Source organism: Aotus nancymaae, unplaced genomic scaffold (genome assembly GCF_030222135.1).
Source record: "Aotus nancymaae isolate 86718 unplaced genomic scaffold, 86718_ANA_hifiasm-v0.15.2.pri h1tg000067l, whole genome shotgun sequence".
Lineage (NCBI taxonomy): Eukaryota > Metazoa > Chordata > Mammalia > Primates > Aotidae > Aotus > Aotus nancymaae.
The window spans coordinates 11,476,916-11,497,075 of NW_026988482.1; the positions used below are offsets into that span (position 1 = coordinate 11,476,916).

The 20,160-nt window shown below is 37.4% G+C and overlaps 1 protein-coding gene across 1 annotated transcript; it reads right to left on the reverse strand.

The window, feature by feature from the left end:
• Positions 1–310: 310 nt before the first annotated feature.
• On the reverse strand, positions 311–19,429 carry CLDN1 (claudin 1). Its single transcript, XM_012448929.2, has 4 exons — positions 19,090–19,429; positions 9,972–10,136; positions 7,010–7,094; positions 311–5,280 (listed from the first exon to the last, which is right to left on the reverse strand). The coding sequence occupies exons 1-4, from the start codon at positions 19,310–19,312 to the stop codon at positions 5,118–5,120; spliced, it is 636 nt and encodes a 211-aa protein (XP_012304352.1). The 5' UTR covers positions 19,313–19,429; the 3' UTR covers positions 311–5,117.
• Between the last annotated feature and the right edge of the window lie 731 nt (positions 19,430–20,160).

The following is a 20,160-nucleotide window of genomic DNA, read 5'->3' on the forward strand; positions in this document are numbered from 1 at the left end:
CTATTATAATATTTAAAATAATTATTTCTACTTTTTAATATTTTTCTGCTTTCTTCATTAATGTTTTAATTTTATTATCGAATAAATAAATATTGTGGTAAAAATTATCATAAATAATAATTTTAAAAACCGCCACCCTTGCTGTATTGGAACTCATATATCTTTGCTGTATTTCACCCTCATCTTCCAGGAATTATTCTCTGCTATTTCCCACCCTTGATCCAGATGTCTGCTTGACTCAGATCACCTACAGGCTGTTGGATTTTTTAAAGAGTCAAGCAGTCAATAGACATTTAGAAAAAGCACAGCATTAATAGAAACAGGAAATTTAATTCACAAAAATGATTAAAAAAATAAATAAAAGTTTCTTTAGATAGCAATGTGTTCTATTCCAGGTCAGTTTGGTTAAGAGATATGAGCACAGTTTTCAAACTTCATCTTTCTTAAATTGGTGTGTCTGGGGGTGTGAATGTGTGTTCATTTTTTTTCTCTATTTTGGAAAAGGGGAGCAAAGCAATACATTACAGAAATAACAAAATAAGTGAACTAAAATCACAGAAATACTGTTCAATTAAAAATAAATGAAGCAAGCTTAAGGTTTAACTAAGGACTTTCCTGAAAATTGCAGATTAAAAAGAATAACTCAGGGTCCACTTTATAAATAACCACGTATCCTCTTGAACTCACATTGTTTGTTAGAAAGAAGCCGGTTCATTCAAACAGTAATTACTTTGTATTATTGACTATTCTTTGGAGGTAAATTAAAAATAATAGAGAATGGCAAGAAAGAAGATCATTTGCCAAAGAAACATGACAAAAGCATCTGAAGACCACCTCTTTTAAACTCCTCCTTTTCCCCACAAACACAAACAAAAAACCCAAATTCCAAACCAGAAAATAGAGCAAAAACATTAGAGAAGGGGTGAACTGACAGGAAATCTATTAAGTGCCTGGATTAGTGTTATTCAGAAAATATCTGGGACAAGGTTGATCCTGAGAGATGACATAGGCCTGTGGTTTGCAATCCAGACAGTATGTTGAAATCCTCTGGGGAGCTCCTGCTTGGACTCTCCACTCAGAATTTCTGATTCTCTTAATTTGGGTGGGGCCTCGAAATTGGGACGTTTCAAAAGCTCCCAGGTGATTCTAACATGCTGTTACGGCTAAGAACCACTGCATGGGTCTAATGCCTTTGCTTTATGAATGAAGAAACAGTGGGTGGGGTTCTCCATGGCTCACCTGGCTCATCAGTGGCAGAACCAGTGCTATGTTTCAAGTTTACTTCTCCTTCCACCTAACATCCTTTATACTGCTCAGCCCAGGACAAGGTCTTATTCATTTCATAGCTGCTTTACCCTGTCTGCATTTAATGAGGCTGGCCCTATGGTAGGTTTCAGTAAACATTAATTAAATAAATTCATACCTAGTTTTCAATCACTGATAATGACCATATTGGAAAACTTAACAATGGAAGTGGAGTGTGCAAAACGTCAAGGGATTTCCAGAAGTTCAGCATTGAGAAAGTCTCTGATTGCCTATTTTTAGGGCTCAACAAGCCATCCCCACATAACCCTAGAAGCTGCATTGACTTCTATCAAAGTTGCATGTTACCAGCTAAATGAAGAGATTTTAGGGCAGGGTGAGGGTAAATGGGGTTTGTGGGAAAGAGGAGGAAAGGAAATTCAGAGAGGTTAGACCTGAGCTGCATGTAAAAAGAAGGAAATATGTACAACCAGATCATACCAGGAATAATGACAGGCTGAAAAAGGTGGGAATATAGGGACAAAGTGAAGTTTTCCCTTGATCTGGGCAAATATAGAAAGTGCTAAACGAGAAGAGGAAATGCTTGAAGAACAATGGCATTCAGGTAAGGATGAGCTCACACAGAGGTGATATCTACTTGGCATGATTCACAATCCAAGTTTTCCTTTGTTTCTTTTCAGGAGCACCAAGTTACTTTATTGCCTTTCAAACTTCCACTGGCCTGGACCTTATCTTCAGATATTTAAATTCTGTAGAAACAGAGTGAGAATTCTGATGCATCTGCTTAATTTAAGAATTCAAATCAAACTGACTGGCAATGATCTTTGTATCTCAGCCATCATGCTAATGCCTAATATTCCACATTAGAGCTGCAAGCCTTCACTTACAAGCCTGGTCTCATAAATGTGAAAGTTGTCTAGGAACAGGTCACAATTAAGGTTGTATCAGTTATTGATACTTTAAGATAATGAGTGGATGAGTTTCATCACATCATTAAGGGATAGTTTTGATCAACATCATCACAGAAATAATAAGGGTTTCCAGTGACTGTCTTTCACTCTTCCATCTCTATGAGGAACAAAGACACTTAAGTTTGCACAGTGCTTTACTGCTCACAAACTATCTTCATATCTTATTATTTATCATTTATTATTACATGTCCCCTTTATACAGATGAGAAAAAGTATTAAGTAACATCTCCTGGCATCCTCTTCTATTATCACCCTTGATGAGGAATTCAACTTGAGAGAAATAGGGCATCCTAGTGGGTGGAGCCACTCAAATTTGATAAATGAACAAGAGGCATCATAGCTCTTTCCCAGGAACATGGTGAGTCAGATCCTATCCCAAGCCACCTCCTCTTCCAAGAATGGCAATCTTAAAATAAATGATTAGAAAACAAGCTAAGAATCCTTTATTAAACTTAAAAAACAGTTTATTGAAAAAGAGTAATGCTTTATAGGAAATCCCATTATAAAACTCCAAAATATCTACTGGTCTGTTTCCAGGTGTGGTAGAAGAATATAAAAATATTGAAATTTGATAAATTCTATTGTAACAATTTTGTTGGTCATTTTGGACCATAAAATTTTTTGTGACATTTAGTAACTGATATCCACATGGAATTACACTCACACATCATGAAGATCTATGTATGTAGTAAAAGCCATTTAAATGTTAATTTCCAAAAGCATGTATTCTTGGGTTTGGAAGACACACTAATATTTATTGGGTCCCAATCCTCATAAGGCACAGTGGCTGACTTTCCTTATATGGTTTATTGTGAAGTACCATTTCCAAACTATCCTCGCAGCGTCAGCTGCCAGCAATGGTGAGAGCTCAGAGAACATCACTTAACAGATAGCATCTTACAAGTTACTATGATTCCAAAATCTCCCATGCTGTTGGATTTACCAATACTTAAGTTTTTATTTCTTCCCATTACATCTGCTTAGTCACAAAAAGCATCAGTCCATACTCACTACAGAAGATAAGACTTCCTTAGAATCTTATTTATTTATGAGCTGAATTTTGCTTCACTGTCTCATCACTTGAGAGACTGGTTAAGGCAAGAAACCCATTTCTTAATATTTTTTTCTATTCAAATATTTGTAAAGCAAAACCAAAACCTATGCAGTTAATTCCTTAATTCTTTCCCTTAGAAGAGCACTTTTTAAATTAAAACCACATTTACATGTATTCTATCTCACTGGATCCCCACAACATCACTGTGAGGTGGGCAGATCAGGAATTACAAACCACCTCTTGCAGATGAAGCAATAAACTTAGGGCAGCCAAGTGCCTTGCTCAAACACAGATGGTGATTGACAGCAGCAAGACTCAAATCCAGGTCTTCAGACACCAGTGCCAACACCCTTTCCATTACATCATCTTGCTTAAGTGAAATAGCATTCTGTACAGACTGGAATAGTAAGAGCAGTTGTTAAAATGGAACAGAGCACAAACAACATGTCAGGCACAGCTGAAAGAATGGAAATAGACTGGTAGAGAGAGGAAGGTACTGAACCACATGAAGGTATGTGTGTAGGTTTTTATCAGTGACTTCTAAACAGCCAATTGAGCAAACGAAAACACCACATAGGCATATTTCATGTTCAAAGAATACGATTAATATAAACTAATTAATACTTACACTGCCTCTACTAACTGGTTAAGTATCATTATCTCAATTTGGCAGATAGAAAAAAGAGGTAGAAAGATTAAGTGACTTGCTGACAGCTACAGAGAGAATATTTGTCACCAGATTATCACTCCAGAAAGTCTAGCACTTTGTTCAGACACACAGACCATACCTTATCAGGAAGATATAAAATACATGATAATTACATGTGGGAAAACAATACAATTAAGGAAGGGGGAACAAAAGGTGGTTCTGGGGGATATACAACTGTGAATAAGTAGTTTAAAAATTCAATCAATAAAATTGTGTTACGACACCTGGGTGAACAGCATGCAGCTACTCAATTGGACAAATATTTTCAAAGCAAACAAGAGTGCTGTGGGTCAGAGTACAGGGATTGTGTGGGAAGGTGGACAGGAATACATCACTTTGGTCATCCAGAAATATTTGCCTCCAAAGTTCTGATTGGTGAGAAATTATTCCGTTAGAAATTAAAATGTAGGCTATGAAATGTGTTAGATTCAGGAGTTAGAGACCAGTGAAATATAAAACAAATAGGGCTTAATGAAAATGCAAGTGGTACAAGATTATGGTAAAAAATACAATAGGTATATTTTACCTAAAAATATACCTAAAAAATACAATAGGTATATGAGAAGGGCACACATGAATTGAGAGAATCATACTCGGTAAGGCAGGCTAGGTCTTATGGCAAAGATACTAAAAGCTGATGAAGACGAGTAAATATTTGACCATGATATCTGTATATATAGACAAAGAAGAAAAATATACCAATAAACTTTTTCATTAATGTGGAATTAAATACATTTACCTATTTTTAGAGATATTTTAAGTATGCTAGTATCAACATAATGAGAAGAATATTTTACTATGTTTAATAGAAAAACATGTATATATACATATCTATATATATATTTAAGGAGCACCCCTTCCCCAATTTGAGTTTGATTACTCAGTGGGAAGCAGTAATACAAATGGAAAAATCTTCCTTCCTGTATTGAGGAAAGAAGATAAAATAAGACTAAACCGTGTTTAGCAATGAGCATTTTTAACACATGAGTTTTTGCGTTTGCTTTGTAATACCATACTTCAGAATACAATACTCGAAAGTCTAAGGTCCTAATGTTAATGATAGTATCTCAATGTCCATTTTTGGTTTGTTCCAACATGATTGCCTCCTTTTGCCTCTGTGTCACACGTAGTCTTTCCCACTTGAAGGCACAGGTTTTGGATAGGGCCGTGGTGTTGGGTAAGAGGTTGTTTTTCGGGGACAGGAACAGCAGAGTAGGGCACCTCCCAGGAGGCAGAGAGAGGCAGCAGCCCAGCCAGTGAAGAGAGCCTGACCAAATTCGTACCTAAAAGGAAACACCAATGCACCCATTAATGAGAATTATTGGCACATTTTCTAATACAATGAAGGAAATAAATCAATACTATATTTTTTTCATTGAAAATAACCCCTCAATATCCCTTGGGAAGTACTTTAAGATTTATGAACACATACACAAAAGAATGTTTATATTGCAATTGTTGACACTTTGCAATAGTAGATCAGGAAATAAAACGTATAATACCAGGTTGATTACACAAATAATTCCAAAGACTTTTCCATATGTAGGATACTCGTAAAGCATGTTTATATATTTTAGAAGTAGGGTTTGGATCATGGTTCCTAGGCTAAAACTTAGCACAGTAGGCTTTATCATTAAGTAATAATAATATCCTATTAAGAAACTTATAGAGCATAATGCAGATAATCAGAGTTTTGAATAGTTAATCCGTTGATCCCAGGTACCTATATAAACTGAAATCCAATTTTTACGGTTTTAAAAAGAAAAGGTCTAAGCAGCCCATGAACCATTCTGGATTAAGCTGATCCAGGCAGATGTATTAAAGCAGACACTTAGGTGAGGTATCTGTGAGTGATTACAGACAATATGGATGAGTAGAGAAGGGTTGGTTCTACAGATTATAAGGCCTGAGTCTGAATCCTGATGTAAACTTTCAACTGCTGCAATTCTGGGATAGCAACGTCACCTCTCAGGGTCAGTTTCTCCTCCTCTCAAAGCAGGATGATCCCACCTGCCTCAATAGACTGCTTTCAGGATCACATGCAATAATGTAAATAACAATTGCAAAATGCCTGGCAATTTACAAAGTGCTTTCCTGTGCATTACTGGTATTATATTACCTTGGTGAAATTTTAGCCTACTGACCTCTAGCAATTTCTGTCCTTACATTGTAAACCTTATGGGATGGGCTCCAACACAAGCATCGCAGTATGTGTTCTCCATAGGAGCATGATTATATGAAAAGAAACACATCTTATCTCTCCAAACACCGAGGATTTTTATCCATTCATCCAAGCATTCAACAAACAGTAATTATGTTTTAACATCCTGACTGAATGTAGTTATTAGGCTTTAAAGATGTGAAGACAGTGAGATGAAGAGCCTTGTCTCTGATTAAACAATGTTGTTGCATAAGAGCTAAGAATTAGCTCTTCAGCTTGTACAACTTGCAGCATAAAAAAAGATGACCTTTGTAAAGCCAGTGTTACAGTCGTGAAAGATCAAAAAACTTCAAGGTGGTATCTGAACATACTAAAAACACACATCATAGTTTTACATGTAAAAATAAACTATTGGGAATGAAGTATTATTATTCATTAATCCCTATGGTAGTATAACTTTTCTCAATTAATCATAAACTGTGCATTAGTTATAAACAATCATAGGAAGGTGTTGTAAAAACATCAGAATACACTTCAAAAAGGAAATCTCAAATATATTAACATTTTTATTAATACCTGAAAAAAAAAGTCCAGTATATCATTGGAAAGTACATAGCTTAAAACTTTTCTACTTTGAAATGTGTTTTGTTATCGTCAATACAGGCTATTAAAGCAATTATCAAACTCTTTTTAACATAAGTCACAGATCATTTAAATTGTAGGTAAATTGTAGGTTTCACATAAAATTCTGGAAAGCAAATCTGGGAAGCTAAGACACTAGCAGGACTTTGTAGAACATAAAAAGGGTATTTTCTCAGAAAACAAACTATTTTATGCATGAATAGCCTTACCTGGCATTGACTGGGGTCATGGGGTCATAGAATTCTTGAACAATTCTATTGCCATACCATGCTGTGGCGACTAAAATAGCCAGACCTACAGAAATTCAAAACAAAAGACTGTCAATCACCATGGAACACTGAGCCTAAATACACAGCCTGTTAAACCAAAGAATATTTTGCACGAATTAAATCTCATCAATAGTGCTGACATTTTTATTTTGGTATTAGGGAGATCAGAAGTCCAGATATGATTGATTTCAAGTATCTATTAAAATACAAAAATCCTAGGTTGGAGTTAGACATAATTTATACATTTTATGACATCTTGGCACAAATAATCCTTTTTTGGAAACAATTAGGCAAGTATATGTTGTACGAAACCACTTTCAAATACACTGTTATACATCAGGGTACTAACCTACATTTGATAAAACTATCGTCATCATTAGTATAGATAGAATTACTTGCAAAAGGGGAAAATGAAAAAACCCTTCTATGTTCTTGGTCAAGCTGAAAATTTACATTTCTGCAGAATCAAAAGAAGAATGCAAGCAGCTAGATAGCGGTGAGATTAGGACATGTCTCAGAATGGACCAGAATACCTGCATTGCTCCTGCCCCATTGGCCAAGGGAATACCTGGCATAAGCATGCATTGACCTGAGATTTGTTGATGGTGTCACATCAGATCAATTTATGCAACCCAATCTCAATTTCCCATGGCATTTTATATTCAATGATAGCAGAGAAATCATTTAGTCAAAATCATTCACTTCATCGTTTATAAGAAATATAAAATATTTCACTTTTTCTTATTAAAAAAGTTAAGTAACTTTTTATAGGAATTCTAAGCATTCATCAATATAGACAGACTAGACGTTTGTATGGTACTCTCTCTCCCCAGCAAAAAAATGGTCCAATGTAATTACCTCTAAACTTGATAGAAAACACTATTGCTTTTGGCTGCTCAAATAGACCATGTGAATGGTCTTGAACTTGTGACCCTTACTCTTAAAAGAAGTCCCTGAAACTGGAATAGGAGTGATACAGTAACCTGAAGGCAAGAGAAGGATGCAATGCAATAAGTTTATTCACAGCCTTTGGTATAAGGTGAAATTATTGGGAATAAAACACTATCCATGTCTTTTCAGACAGGAGCCAATCTGTATTTGGGTAAACTGAGAGACTGGTCCTTTTAAACTAACCATATCTTTAGCAAAGCCACAGATACTCTTCCTCAATTACTGGTTAAACTGACATATTATACTGGAGCAAAAGCCCCTATAAGTCTTCCATCAAAAAGAAAATAAGGCAATAATGTCTATTCTAGTTTTTTCTTTTTTTTTTTTTCCTTTTCTTTTTTTTGAGATGGAGTCTTGCTGTTGCCAGGCTAGAGTGCAATGGCACAATCTAAGCTCACTGCAACCTCCACCTCCTGGGTTCAAGCGATTCCCCTGCCTCAGCCTCCTGAGTAGCTGGGACTATAGGTGCACGCCACCACGCCTGGCTAATTTTTTGTATTTTAGTAGAGACGGGGTTTCACCATGTTGGCCAGGATGGTCTCCATCTCCTGACTTTGTGATCTGCCACCTCAGTCTCCCAAACTGCTAGGATTACAGGCAAGAGCCACCACACCCGGCCTATTTAGCTATTCTAGTTTTTTCTATGAGTAGATTTATATCATTAATTATATCTGTTATTTAAAAAAAGAATATAATATACTAATACATATATAATATATGTATATACTACTTAATATATAGAACATATAATAGTCTATTATTATAGCTATATAATATATATGGAGATATATAATACAGTGTATATATATATAAAGATATATATACACAAAGATTGTATATGTATGTATATATACACACACATACATACATGTAAATATACATACACTATCAGTTTTTAAATAGCCATTATTATAAAGCTTTGAAATAATGCTTTCCATGTTTTCTGACTGATTTTCTCAAATGACACATAATGTAACTTATCAATCAACACTTGAATTAAAAAACACACTTATTTTCTTTCATTTTCTTTCTCTTGCTGTGTTGCTTAGGCTGGAGTGCAGTGGTGTGATCTCAGCTCCCAAGTTCAAGTGTTTCTGACACATCAGCCTCCAGGGTATCTGGGATTACAGGCACGTACCACCACACCCAGCTAATTTTTGTATTTTTATTAAAGATGGGGTTTCACCATGTTGGCCAGGCTGGTCTTGAACTCCCAACCTCAGGTGACCTGCCTGCCTGAGCTTCCCAAAGTGCTGGGACTACAGGCATGAACCACTGTGTCCAGACTAAAAAGCACAATTTATTTTCAATGGAAAATATAATGTCATTATTTTATCAACAAATTAAAGATATTTCTGTATTGTTTTCTTTCCTAACTTCTTTAACCTGACCATTCCAACAGGCCACCTCTACTCCAATTGGCCTTTCTTTTCATTGATATATGGGTACATCCTGTTTATTCTAGAATTAGATCTGCCCAGCTGGAATGCTATCCTTATTTTTCTCCAATAATCTCAAGCTTTCCATCCCTAATAGACCTGTAGAGTTCACATATTCTTGTGTTTTCTCTCACTATGCCCCATCTTTTCCACATAGTATCTGTGGAGACAACACAGGAATTTTCTGAATTACAAAAGCTTCCTCTTTAGTGTTTTCTAAATAGCCAACAACTTTCTTCACTGGAAGAGACTGGTCCTAATAAATTTCAACCAAAAGACCTGTCAGATGTGAGAAGAGATCTCAAGTTTTCATTTGGTTTGTGTTTGAGAACACGAAAGTCAACTGGACTTCAGGTCTATGTTTGCAGTTTGTTTTAGAGACTGAAATGAAGTGTAATGAGTCCAACACAATATAAGGAAACTGAAAACTAGATTTCAAATCATACCAGGAACAGGTTAGTAAGGTAAAGGGGGGCCTTTTGTTTAAATTCTAGATTTATAGCCTCTATTACCTGCAAGAAGAAATATCACGCCCCCAATGACAGCCATCCGCATCTTCTGCACCTCATCGTCTTCCAAGCACTTCATACACTTCATGCCAACGGTGGCCACAAAGATTGCTATCACTCCCAGCAGGATGCCAACCACCATCAAGGCACGGGTTGCTTGCAATGTGCCTGGCAGAAAACATTTTAAAACATGTAAAAAAATATGCTTATACCAACAAGAGAAGAACGGAAGAAGACCAAGTATATGTCACTGTTGTATAAAGAGAGAAAACTGGACTAGGAATCTAGAGACCCCAGTTATACTGATGTTTACACTGGTAACGCAACATATAGTATCTTCTCCAGAAAAACAAATGCCAGACCGGAAGATGAGAAAGAGATCCTTCCATTCTAACATTTTACATTTTCAACATTAAATTCAAAATAAACTGGAAAGGTAATTAATGATCTAATTGAATGAGGTTAGCTTAACTGATACATGTTTAATGTTTACTAATGAAATTTAATTCTTGCTAGGATAATTTTAATTTTAAGTAACAATCATATGTACTATCCCAGATGTTAACTACTCATAACCAAAATAGTTTACAGTATATATTTGATATTAGTCATCAGCTTTACACTACCATCATCAAGCTTCAGAAAAACTAGGTGAATTGGAAGATAAAAAGTAGATGTTTTATAGATATTATCATGGCTGGATAAGCAACATTTGTATCTCCAGTGATGTGAATAGGAAGAGTAGGGGAGAATAAGGAAGTTATTTTCTTAAAACAAAACAAAATAACCTTTGAGATGTTACCTTGGAACATAGTAGTAGATTCATATTCAAAGACATCACCAGTTTTTAAAGCTGTTTAAGCTGTCATGTTATAAAATAGCACACACAATAATTCAATGTAGTGTTTCTCAGGATTCCATTAATTTTTCTAATTTCCTGTTATTATTTTTGGTGTACTAACTCATGATCAGATAAACAGAGTTAAGCTTGAGAGATAATGTCAGTATGTTTCTTAAAGAATACAAGCTTGATGCCATCATTGTGGCATAAAGGCACAGACTTATAAATATGAACTGAAACTATGCTGGTTAGAAGATTTTGTTTAAATTCTAGATTTACGTCCTCCTTTAATAAAGATCTGTATATCATTCACAATGATAATATGTGAGAAGTACTTTTGGGATATATAAGTATTTTTTATCTTTAACAAACTATGCTATTTTGAGCAAGCCACTTAGTATTCTTTGGAATATTTCTATTATATAAGTAAAATGTAAATTATGTCTTTATCCAGTGGATTGGAACTTCATGGTCTTGAAAAGTGGCTGCGATGTTGGAAAGGTTTTGTATCTCGATATCTAATTAGACTTAGGATTAGCCTTAATATCTTCAAGATTGAAAACTTAGGTTACCAATCATAATTAAAGCTAAATAGTTCTAAAACTTTATTAAATCTTGATTTACTGGTTTTCCATCTTTGCTATAACCAATCTATGATAAAACTACATAATCTCTCTCTCTCTTTTTTTTTTTTTTTTTTTTTGAGAAAAGGTCTCACTCTGTCACCCAGGCTGGAGCGCAGTGGCATGATCTTGGCTCACTGCAACTTCCACCTCCGGGACACAAGTGATTCTAGTGCTGCAGCCTCCTGAGTAGCTGAGATTACAGGCACCCACCACCACACCCAGGTAATTTTTTTTTTTTTTTTTTTTTTTTTTTGTAGAGACGGGTTTCACCATGTTTCCCAGGGTTGTCTCCAACTCCTGAGGTCAGGTGACTCAGCCCCCTCGGCCTTTGGGATTACAGGTGTGAGCCACTGTGTCCAGCTGTAATCTCTTTCTAAGAAGTATCAAAGGTATTGTTTACAGTATTTGAGGAATATTTTGGAAGCCTAGGTAAAGTTTTATTGATTTCATTTAAAAATAAAAAAAGAGACTTCCTGATTCCCCTCACACATTGACCTCCTCATAAGCATGAATAGGCACACATGCACACCGACCCACACACCTATCTTTAGATTCCAGGTGGTAGAGGAACTGCTGGATAAAACACATGTTCCATGGACCGCAGGCTTACCAGGAAAGAGCTGAAGCTGCTTGTAAGGTTATTACACAACTTCTTCCTTGGAATCACAAACCATACTGTGGTATGAAGAGGAAAGTACCAAGGACTCCATGGTTAAGGTATGTCCTCTTTCTGATGGATGGTTTTTGCAAAGGTTATCATTAATGGGAAATAATGAATAAAATAAACCATACATAACACAGATGTCAGATATAATCCTAAGATTACACTTGGAAGGAAAATATTTCAGGCAGAGATAGGCTGGAAGAGGAGATGCTGAAAGTAGCAAAGATGATCCATGACTGGAGGACAGGGAAACCACATGTCTCAGTTTGCCTGGAATAGTCCTAGCTCTAAAGTTTCAAGTCCTACCTACTTAGAAGGGCCTCAATCCTGGACAAACTGGAAAAGCTGGTCATCCTACTCTAGGATGATAGGATGTGCAAAGTAAAATGAGGTTTAGCAAGGTGGGTAGAAGGTATATGTCACGCAGAGCTCTGCAAATTAGGGTAAGAAGTTTCGATTCTATTCTAAGTATAATCAGAAGTCATATGATTATCTTGAGGAAGGGGTAACATGATTTTTACTGTCAGTATAGAGATGATACAATCAATAAATATTATTTTTATGATAGTCCTTTTAGCATGTATAGCATCTTACATGTCACAGCCTCTTCCATTTTATTTTTTCATAAATACTGTTTCTCAACCTTTTATTAATCATTTTAGATGTTTTCTCTGATCTTGCTCCAAGTTTTCCTCTTTGTTTAAGCAGTGGTGCCCAAAACTGGACTCAGTTTATATAATTATTACACTGATCTTTTCTTCAAGTAAAATCAGAAGGCCACTAGCCCAGCAGGTCTGAGCACTTAGATCACAGGGTATTCGTCAAGAGAAGTCTAACTGGGCATCAATCTCATGAATCAAACTGTATAAAAGCACTGATCTCCCAGGCAAGGAACACGTGTGTATAAACTACTCCAGGGCCCTATGTGCATCAACCTGGAATGATCTAATATTCACATTTTTAATCTCTAAGTTTTTGCCCATTAAGTTCTCAATTAAAACACATTTGATTCATGTCAAACCTGTCTTGCTGCTTCATCTAAAAAGTGTTCTTTCCAGGGTGCTGGGGACTGATATTCTGTTCTATGATTGCTAGTAAACCTACCATGTTTCCTTTCTTTATAAAATAATATATTACTTGCATAACACACAAAAATAGTGGAGAAAATGGAAAACACAATACTTAAAAATTACATAAACCATAGAAATGAGGTTTCCTGTTTTGTTTTCTAAAATGTCATTTTGCAAAGTAATACTTTCATTTACATCCTGGAACCATTGACTTAGGAAATTTACTTGTTTGTTCCAATATTAGATTTGCATCAAACCCAAAATCTTACTTTGCTTTATTGGAGACATTTGGATAAATTCTTAAGTACAGTGATTTGTGAGGAAAATGTAAAAATAATATACACATGCAGTCATACACAAAAAGCTGAGAATTAAAACAGCATGAAAACTCACGAGCAAGGCATAGGTAATGATACATTACAAGTCAAAGTAAGCAACTATTGTCCTACAAGTTACGAGTGTTTTATGTGCAGATCAAATCTAAATTGCACGGTTTTAAGCTGGAACCAGATGAATACCTTCACATCATGGAATCGTTTTAAGTCAGAGGTCTAAAGTATATAATTGTGAACTCCTGAATGATTTGAGTCAGATATTTATTCCTATTTCCATCTAAAGCACCAAGCACAGTACTTAAAAAGTCACATAGATTTATTAAATTTCACTAAATTTAAATTAGAACGTGTCTTTATTCTTAAAAAAAAAACTGTATCAATATGATAGGTAAAAATACTTATTCTCTTGTTTTTAGCTTAATTTTTGAAATAATACTGAGAAACACCTCCCTTGAGACCCCAGTATGCTAAAATCTTGCTACAAAAAACCAGACTTAGCTTAGGTCACTAAAAATGAGAAACTCATGCAGAGAATACAAATTGTACTTTTTGCATAGTTTGATCTATTTTTTAAAGTATGCATCTAATGAGCTTAAAAGCTGAAATTTTGTTTTGTTTTCCCCTAGTGGAATGATGAGTAGCAGCACAGAGAAGTTAAGAGAGAAGTTTAAAAGCTATAAAATAATATTTTGGATGAGATAGATGTGGTATAGCCTTGCAATATTAAATTTGAACTGGTCTGATTAGAACAAATCTAGGAAAAAATGTATTCCTTTTCTTGTCTCTTAAATTTGCAGATAACTCTACAATATTATGACCACTGATTAAAGTTGTCTATGAGGAACCTGGCTTAGCAAACATCCAAAAAATTACACTATTTTTTTTTCTCATCATTATTCAGCAGTAAACAGAGAAGGCAGTCTTTTAATTATATTTAGCTAGACTGATAATCTTGAGATTAGAGACCACCTAAGGAGTTCTCATCATTTTCAACCTGAAAGTATAATTAAAAGTAAATACTTACAAAGACCTCTACTTAGAAGACAAGAAATGAGTTGGAAGTTACTGATTTACTACAGTTAGGTTAATCAACCAATGTGTACAAAGAGAAACATGTGGAAATTTTCTAAAGCTTTAAAGTCTTGCTACACAAGCAGCAGAATCTACTGTCAATACTGGACATTGTTTATGCTATTTTCTAGCCATGTTACCTTAGGTACTATATATCATAAACAAAATACAGTCATCTCTTGGTATACAAGGGTGATTGGTTCCAGGACTACCCACAGTTAAAAAAATATGCACATGCTCAAGTCCTACAGTTGATCCTGTGGAAGCCTTGTATACAATAAGTCAACCCTCCCTACATGCAGGCTTTGGACCCCACAGATGCTGTATTCTTGATCAGTATTGGTTGAAAGAAATCCACCTATAAGTGGACCCTTGCCATTCAAACCTGTCTTGTTCAAGCGTTGACTGCAGATTTCAATGACCTGTACTCCCACATAGTCTCTCTTTTTATCTGTAGTTGCTTAATAAGTATTAAGTGAATAAATGGACTGAGGATTGGGTGACTAAAACAAAAATACTGTACTTCCTTCTCCCCTTCAATTAAATGAGCTCAACACAGACTGTCACAGAAGTGTACTCCCCTGGCTTTTTCCCTTATGAAATCCTTTACTTTTACTGAAGTTCAAAGTTTCATAAGAGTCCTCATTGTTAACATTTCCCTCTTATTGGTGCAAGAAGTGGTGGTCACTAGCTGTGACCTCAGAACAGAAGCAAAATCAGAAGTGAAAACGATCCTGGATGAGGCAGGATGTACCACTTTTCAGGATGTCCTCAGAAGTTTTGCTACCTTTCTTGTTTGTTTCTTAGAGAAATTTTCTCAGAATCAAGTTGATGCTTCCATATTACCTCCACCATACTGACTTAATCAGTCCAATCAAGGAAACCTAAGCTATGTGACTTTTCTCTTTCCCTTCAATCACTGAACTAATCACAAAGAATGATGGCATTGGAAGGAATCTTAGAAATTATCTTAGCTGCTTCATCCCTAGCAGCAAGAACAGGGCCTGGCTTCCATATGTTGAATGGATAAATGAATCATAGATTCATCTCCCCATTCCTCCCACTCTGCCCTATTTTATAAGTGAGGAAACTTCTTGAACCCAGGGAGACCAAGTGGTTCACCATTATACACAAGGTTATTTACTGCAAAACCACAGTAAGAATAGAGAACTTCTGATCTCAAGCCTGGATTTTTGCTTCAACTTCCATTATTCTAAGAGTCAGAACTAATTTACAAAGTGTATCTGAACACCAATGGCCCTTCGAGTACCCTTGGTTCAGCAAGCATAAAGCAGCCTGGGGAAGCATAAGTGGGTGCCCTCCTCTTCACTTATGCTTCAAAGACTGTCCAAGTCAGTGATTTTGTCTCTCTGATTGAGCCTGACATCATGGTGAGAGGCTGGGAAACCTCACAGCCACCAATACTCATTAAGCACACCTACACACATGTAGATTCATGCAAAGCAAGTTAAACAGGCTAGAGGAGCTTATAAACAAATTACAGAATCTCAGGGTTAGGTGAGATTTAGAGAGAGTCTAGCCTAACCTCCCATTTGTCTGGTGCTTGGATCTTCCCTACAACATTCCTTCAAAATGCTTATTTATTCTCTGCTTGCACACCTCCCACCATGCAGCCTCCTACAGCAACCTAATTTTCGGACAGCTCTAGCTATTAGAGTCAAGTAAGAAGAAGCAATTAACACAGCACATAAAATTGGTGCTACCTTCCTGAAAGTTTGAGAATTAGATGAAAACAAGACAAGATATACAGGTGAATCAGGAAAAGTCTACTGCAACTGTATCTGGCATATTTTCTATATTCCAACTTTCAGCTACAAGAATGACCAGGGTCAATAAAATTATGTACTTTGGATAAAATGGAAATTGTATCAGCCATTGTAAAACTACAATACACAATGTGACATTTGTTTCCCCAGGAAGTTTCTCAATTACATTTTCATAAACTGCTTGGCAAGAACTACCTAAAAGAAGCCCTGCTCTAGTTTTGTATTTGCTGTGTACACTATTAGCACACTGTATTCTTTTAGATACTTTATGAAGGTCACATGCTTTTTATAACTGACCCTACATCAAAGCAGGAAATCAAGATATTTTAATACTTCCAGTGCTAAAACCTTGATAAAACCTGTATCTGTACTCTAAGACATCAAGTGTGCTCTACTGGGAAAGACAGCAAGGTCCAATTCCAGGAAACGCATAGCTAAGCTTTTCTCCTAAACACACTTAAGGAAATGCAGCTTTTTATGAGGGATACAGCTTAAATATGCACACATAACCCTTTTCCTCTCGAGATGTAGCAAAACTATACCAAAACCAGCCAATGAATCACCACCCTAGATCTCTACAGCTGGTGGGCGTGAACACCACTGCTCAGGCAGAGAAATGCAGAAAAGTTTCCTGGACTCCATCCAAAAGCATCCAGTGAGTCACAGCAGGTTAGGAGAGAGAACCTGTGAGTCAAGGGTCCCTCTTCTGAGAATTGGTTTTGAGAGAAAAGCCTAAGCCACACCTTGGATAAATTATGGCTTTCAGTAAAACAAAAGTGGATTCTGATCTGGAATTAAAAAAAAAAAAATAGGAAGACATCTCTAAATTGTGTGTTGGGGGGGAATAGGTATTTAGTCCTTTCACCACAGTTTTAAAAAACTTTAATAACTATATTATCCAAAAAATAAAAGTAAAATGTTTTAACACATTATCATGTAAGGGTGATCCATTTGAATACTTACAACATGGATCAATCTGATTTCATTTGTTTATTTAAGGAAGTTAAAAGAAAACCTATTTAAAGATGTTGAAAATGGACTATTTTGACCAGAGCAATGAAACTGATAGTGAGACCTCTCTGGAACTGTTCTTAGAAACTTCTCCAGCCTCCAATTCCTTAATGTGTTACCTAAAATGCCCGAAACCATTTCCTTAAATATACTTATCTTTCCATGGAGAAATGCAATAATTATTACAAAACTTTTCACTTTATAAGTACAAATACAACCTATGAGGGCAATGGGCAACACATAATTACCGAAGTTATAGATTGGTTTTGGTGTAAAGAAGTCCTAATATGGAAACCTTCAAAAGCTGAAATAACACTCAAAAAGACCATGCACATTGAGCAAATGCCACAGGTATTCAAGGTGTTTAAACAGATTTGGAACAGGTTTAATAACTAAACTATACAGCTTTTGACGTACGCTATTAAAAGTTGTTCTTTGATAGGAGGTGAACAAAACAAGTTAAGTAAACTTGAACAATGGCAACACTTCTTACCCTTAGCACACCGCAGGGGCTAGTGGGCAGTCATGTTTATCTAGGCAAAGACTAAGGGACCTTTTCTTCAAGTTAGTTAAAGGGAATAACAAACACATGATATAAGACAATTAATGTGATTTCTCAAGGAAGATACTCCAGCGGTGAATCATTATTACCTAAGTAAATGGGAATTTAATGATTTTTCTGACAATACACTCAAAACGTTTAATTTAAAAAAATATGTAAAAACAAAGATCCTATTATCCTTCTTCCACCACGCTTAGAAATATGTCTCTCTAGACAATCCTTTCCAACTTGACAAGGGGTCACTGAACATCCATTACACAGAAATTCCTTTGTGGAAGATGGAAACCTAAAAAAGACGCACCTCTTCTTTCTTTCTCACTGCCTCCCACTCCCAGCTGACCTCTCAATTCATCAGCTGTGACTATTTTGCTGCATTTCCCTTCAGTGTCTTTACTTTTCCCTTTGTATTATGTTGGGTTAGGTTATTTAGAACCTTTCTTGTCTGCCTTCTGCCACCTGCCACCAACCTTCTCGTTCCAAGATAGCACTACACAATCAGACTCTACTGAAGACTTTGGGTCTAAAAGTTAAGACTTTGTGGGACTCTCAAGTGGCTTCTCCAAGGAGTCTTGCAAGGGGCCTCCCTGCACTAACTGAATCTTAAAAATTGAAAGAACCTCAAGTATGAGCAGAAGATAGCTAGATAGGACATTTCAAGTAGGGATGTAACTTTTACTATGAAAAATCATAGACAAGGTTAAAAAAATCTAATACTTGAGGATTTTTAAGCTTGCACACTTGAGAAGTTACCAGGCTCCAAACTTATTAAGCCATCCCATTTTCTTGTGTGAACCCTACCAATCCTTAATTTACCCCAAATCTTAGCATGTCTAGGAGAGGCCTAAGAGCTCAAGTTCAAGTCTGGCCTTCACTCTCTCAATCTCGACCCACCAGCATAGGAATTTCAGATGAAGCCACACCTAGAGTGGCAGAAAAGTGTCACCTAGGGAGTTAGAGGCAACACTAGGGCTTATGCCTGGGCATCCCTTTTCTCAAACCAGGATTCTCATTTGCTTATGACAGAGCACCTCATCAGAAGACTTGATCAACTCAAGACTGAGAACCGTATAATCACACAACAGAATGAGCCCATAAGGGAACCGCAGGGGGACTGGGGCCTCTGGACGGCGGCTGTGAGGTGGGGGTGCACTCACTGTTCAGATTCAGCAAGGAGTCAAAGACTTTGCACTGGATCTGCCCGGTACTCTGCGACACGCAGGACATCCACAGCCCCTCGTACATGGCCTGGGCGGTCACGATGTTGTCTCCGGCATAGGAGTAAATCCTCCACTGGGGCAGGGCAGTGCTGACGATGGCGCCGATCCATCCCAGGAAGGAGAGAATGAAGCCCAGCAGCTGCAGCCCCGCGTTGGCCATGACTCGTTCGGGCGCCCGCGCTGGCTCGGGGGTGGCAGGTGCAGAAGGCGGAGAGTTTGCAGGTGCGCAACGCGAACTCCCGAAGGTGACCCGGCCCCGCGGAGGAAGTTAAGGCGGGGAGCCCTGCTCGCTGCGCCGCCGCTGGAGAAGCTCTGGCTCCGGGTCGGGGTCCGGGCCCGGGGCGGCGCTGGAGTCTGGATACTAGAAGCTGCGGTTGCTCCGGGGCTCAGGAACTGAGACGCCAAACCGCTGGGCGCCGCGATTTAAATCAGCTCCGCCCCGCCTCAGCCCCGGCAGCCGGGGAGCGCCCCCTGGCGGTTTCGGGGCGGCTCACCGGGAGTGGGCGGGGGAACGCGCGGCGGGCGGCGTGGGGACCTCCCCGCAGGACCAGGCACCAGAGCTGCGTCCCTGCTCGCTTTCTCTCGTGGATCTCCTCGCTCCTGTCAGGCGTTTCACGCTTTTCATTCACTCACTCCAATCATCGAAAAATTACTATGCACTGTACCTGTAAATCCTAAAAACAACGATGAAGAAATGAGCCCTCAAGAGCTGCAGTTTTAGCTTTAATATTTTTTCCTAATATCTTATTGAAAGACATGTCTACCCAACTCCGCATCTCCTCCCCCATCACACACATTTCTCTCTCCTTTGCTCAGCTTCCTCCCCTTTCTCCTTTCCTCTGCCCCCTTCTGTCAAGGTCTTTCCATCACTTGTCTCTCCGAGGGCCCCCAGAGATCTTTACACTCTACAGATTGGGAAACTGAGACCCAGAGAGCAACATGATTCTCACTACACACACACACACACACACACACACACACACACACACGAGCATATCAGTACTTGGC

Coding starts and splice junctions, on each gene's coding strand:
- CLDN1 (XM_012448929.2), bottom strand. CDS start 19,312: ATGGCCAACGCGGGGCTGCAGCTGCTGGGCTTCATTCTCTCCTTCCTG. Junction 10,137..19,089: donor CTCCTTGCTGAATCTGAACA/GTGAGTGCACCC, acceptor GTTTTCTGCCAG/GCACATTGCAAGCAACCCGT. Junction 7,095..9,971: donor CGTGATATTTCTTCTTGCAG/GTAATAGAGGCT, acceptor GAATTTCTGTAG/GTCTGGCTATTTTAGTCGCC.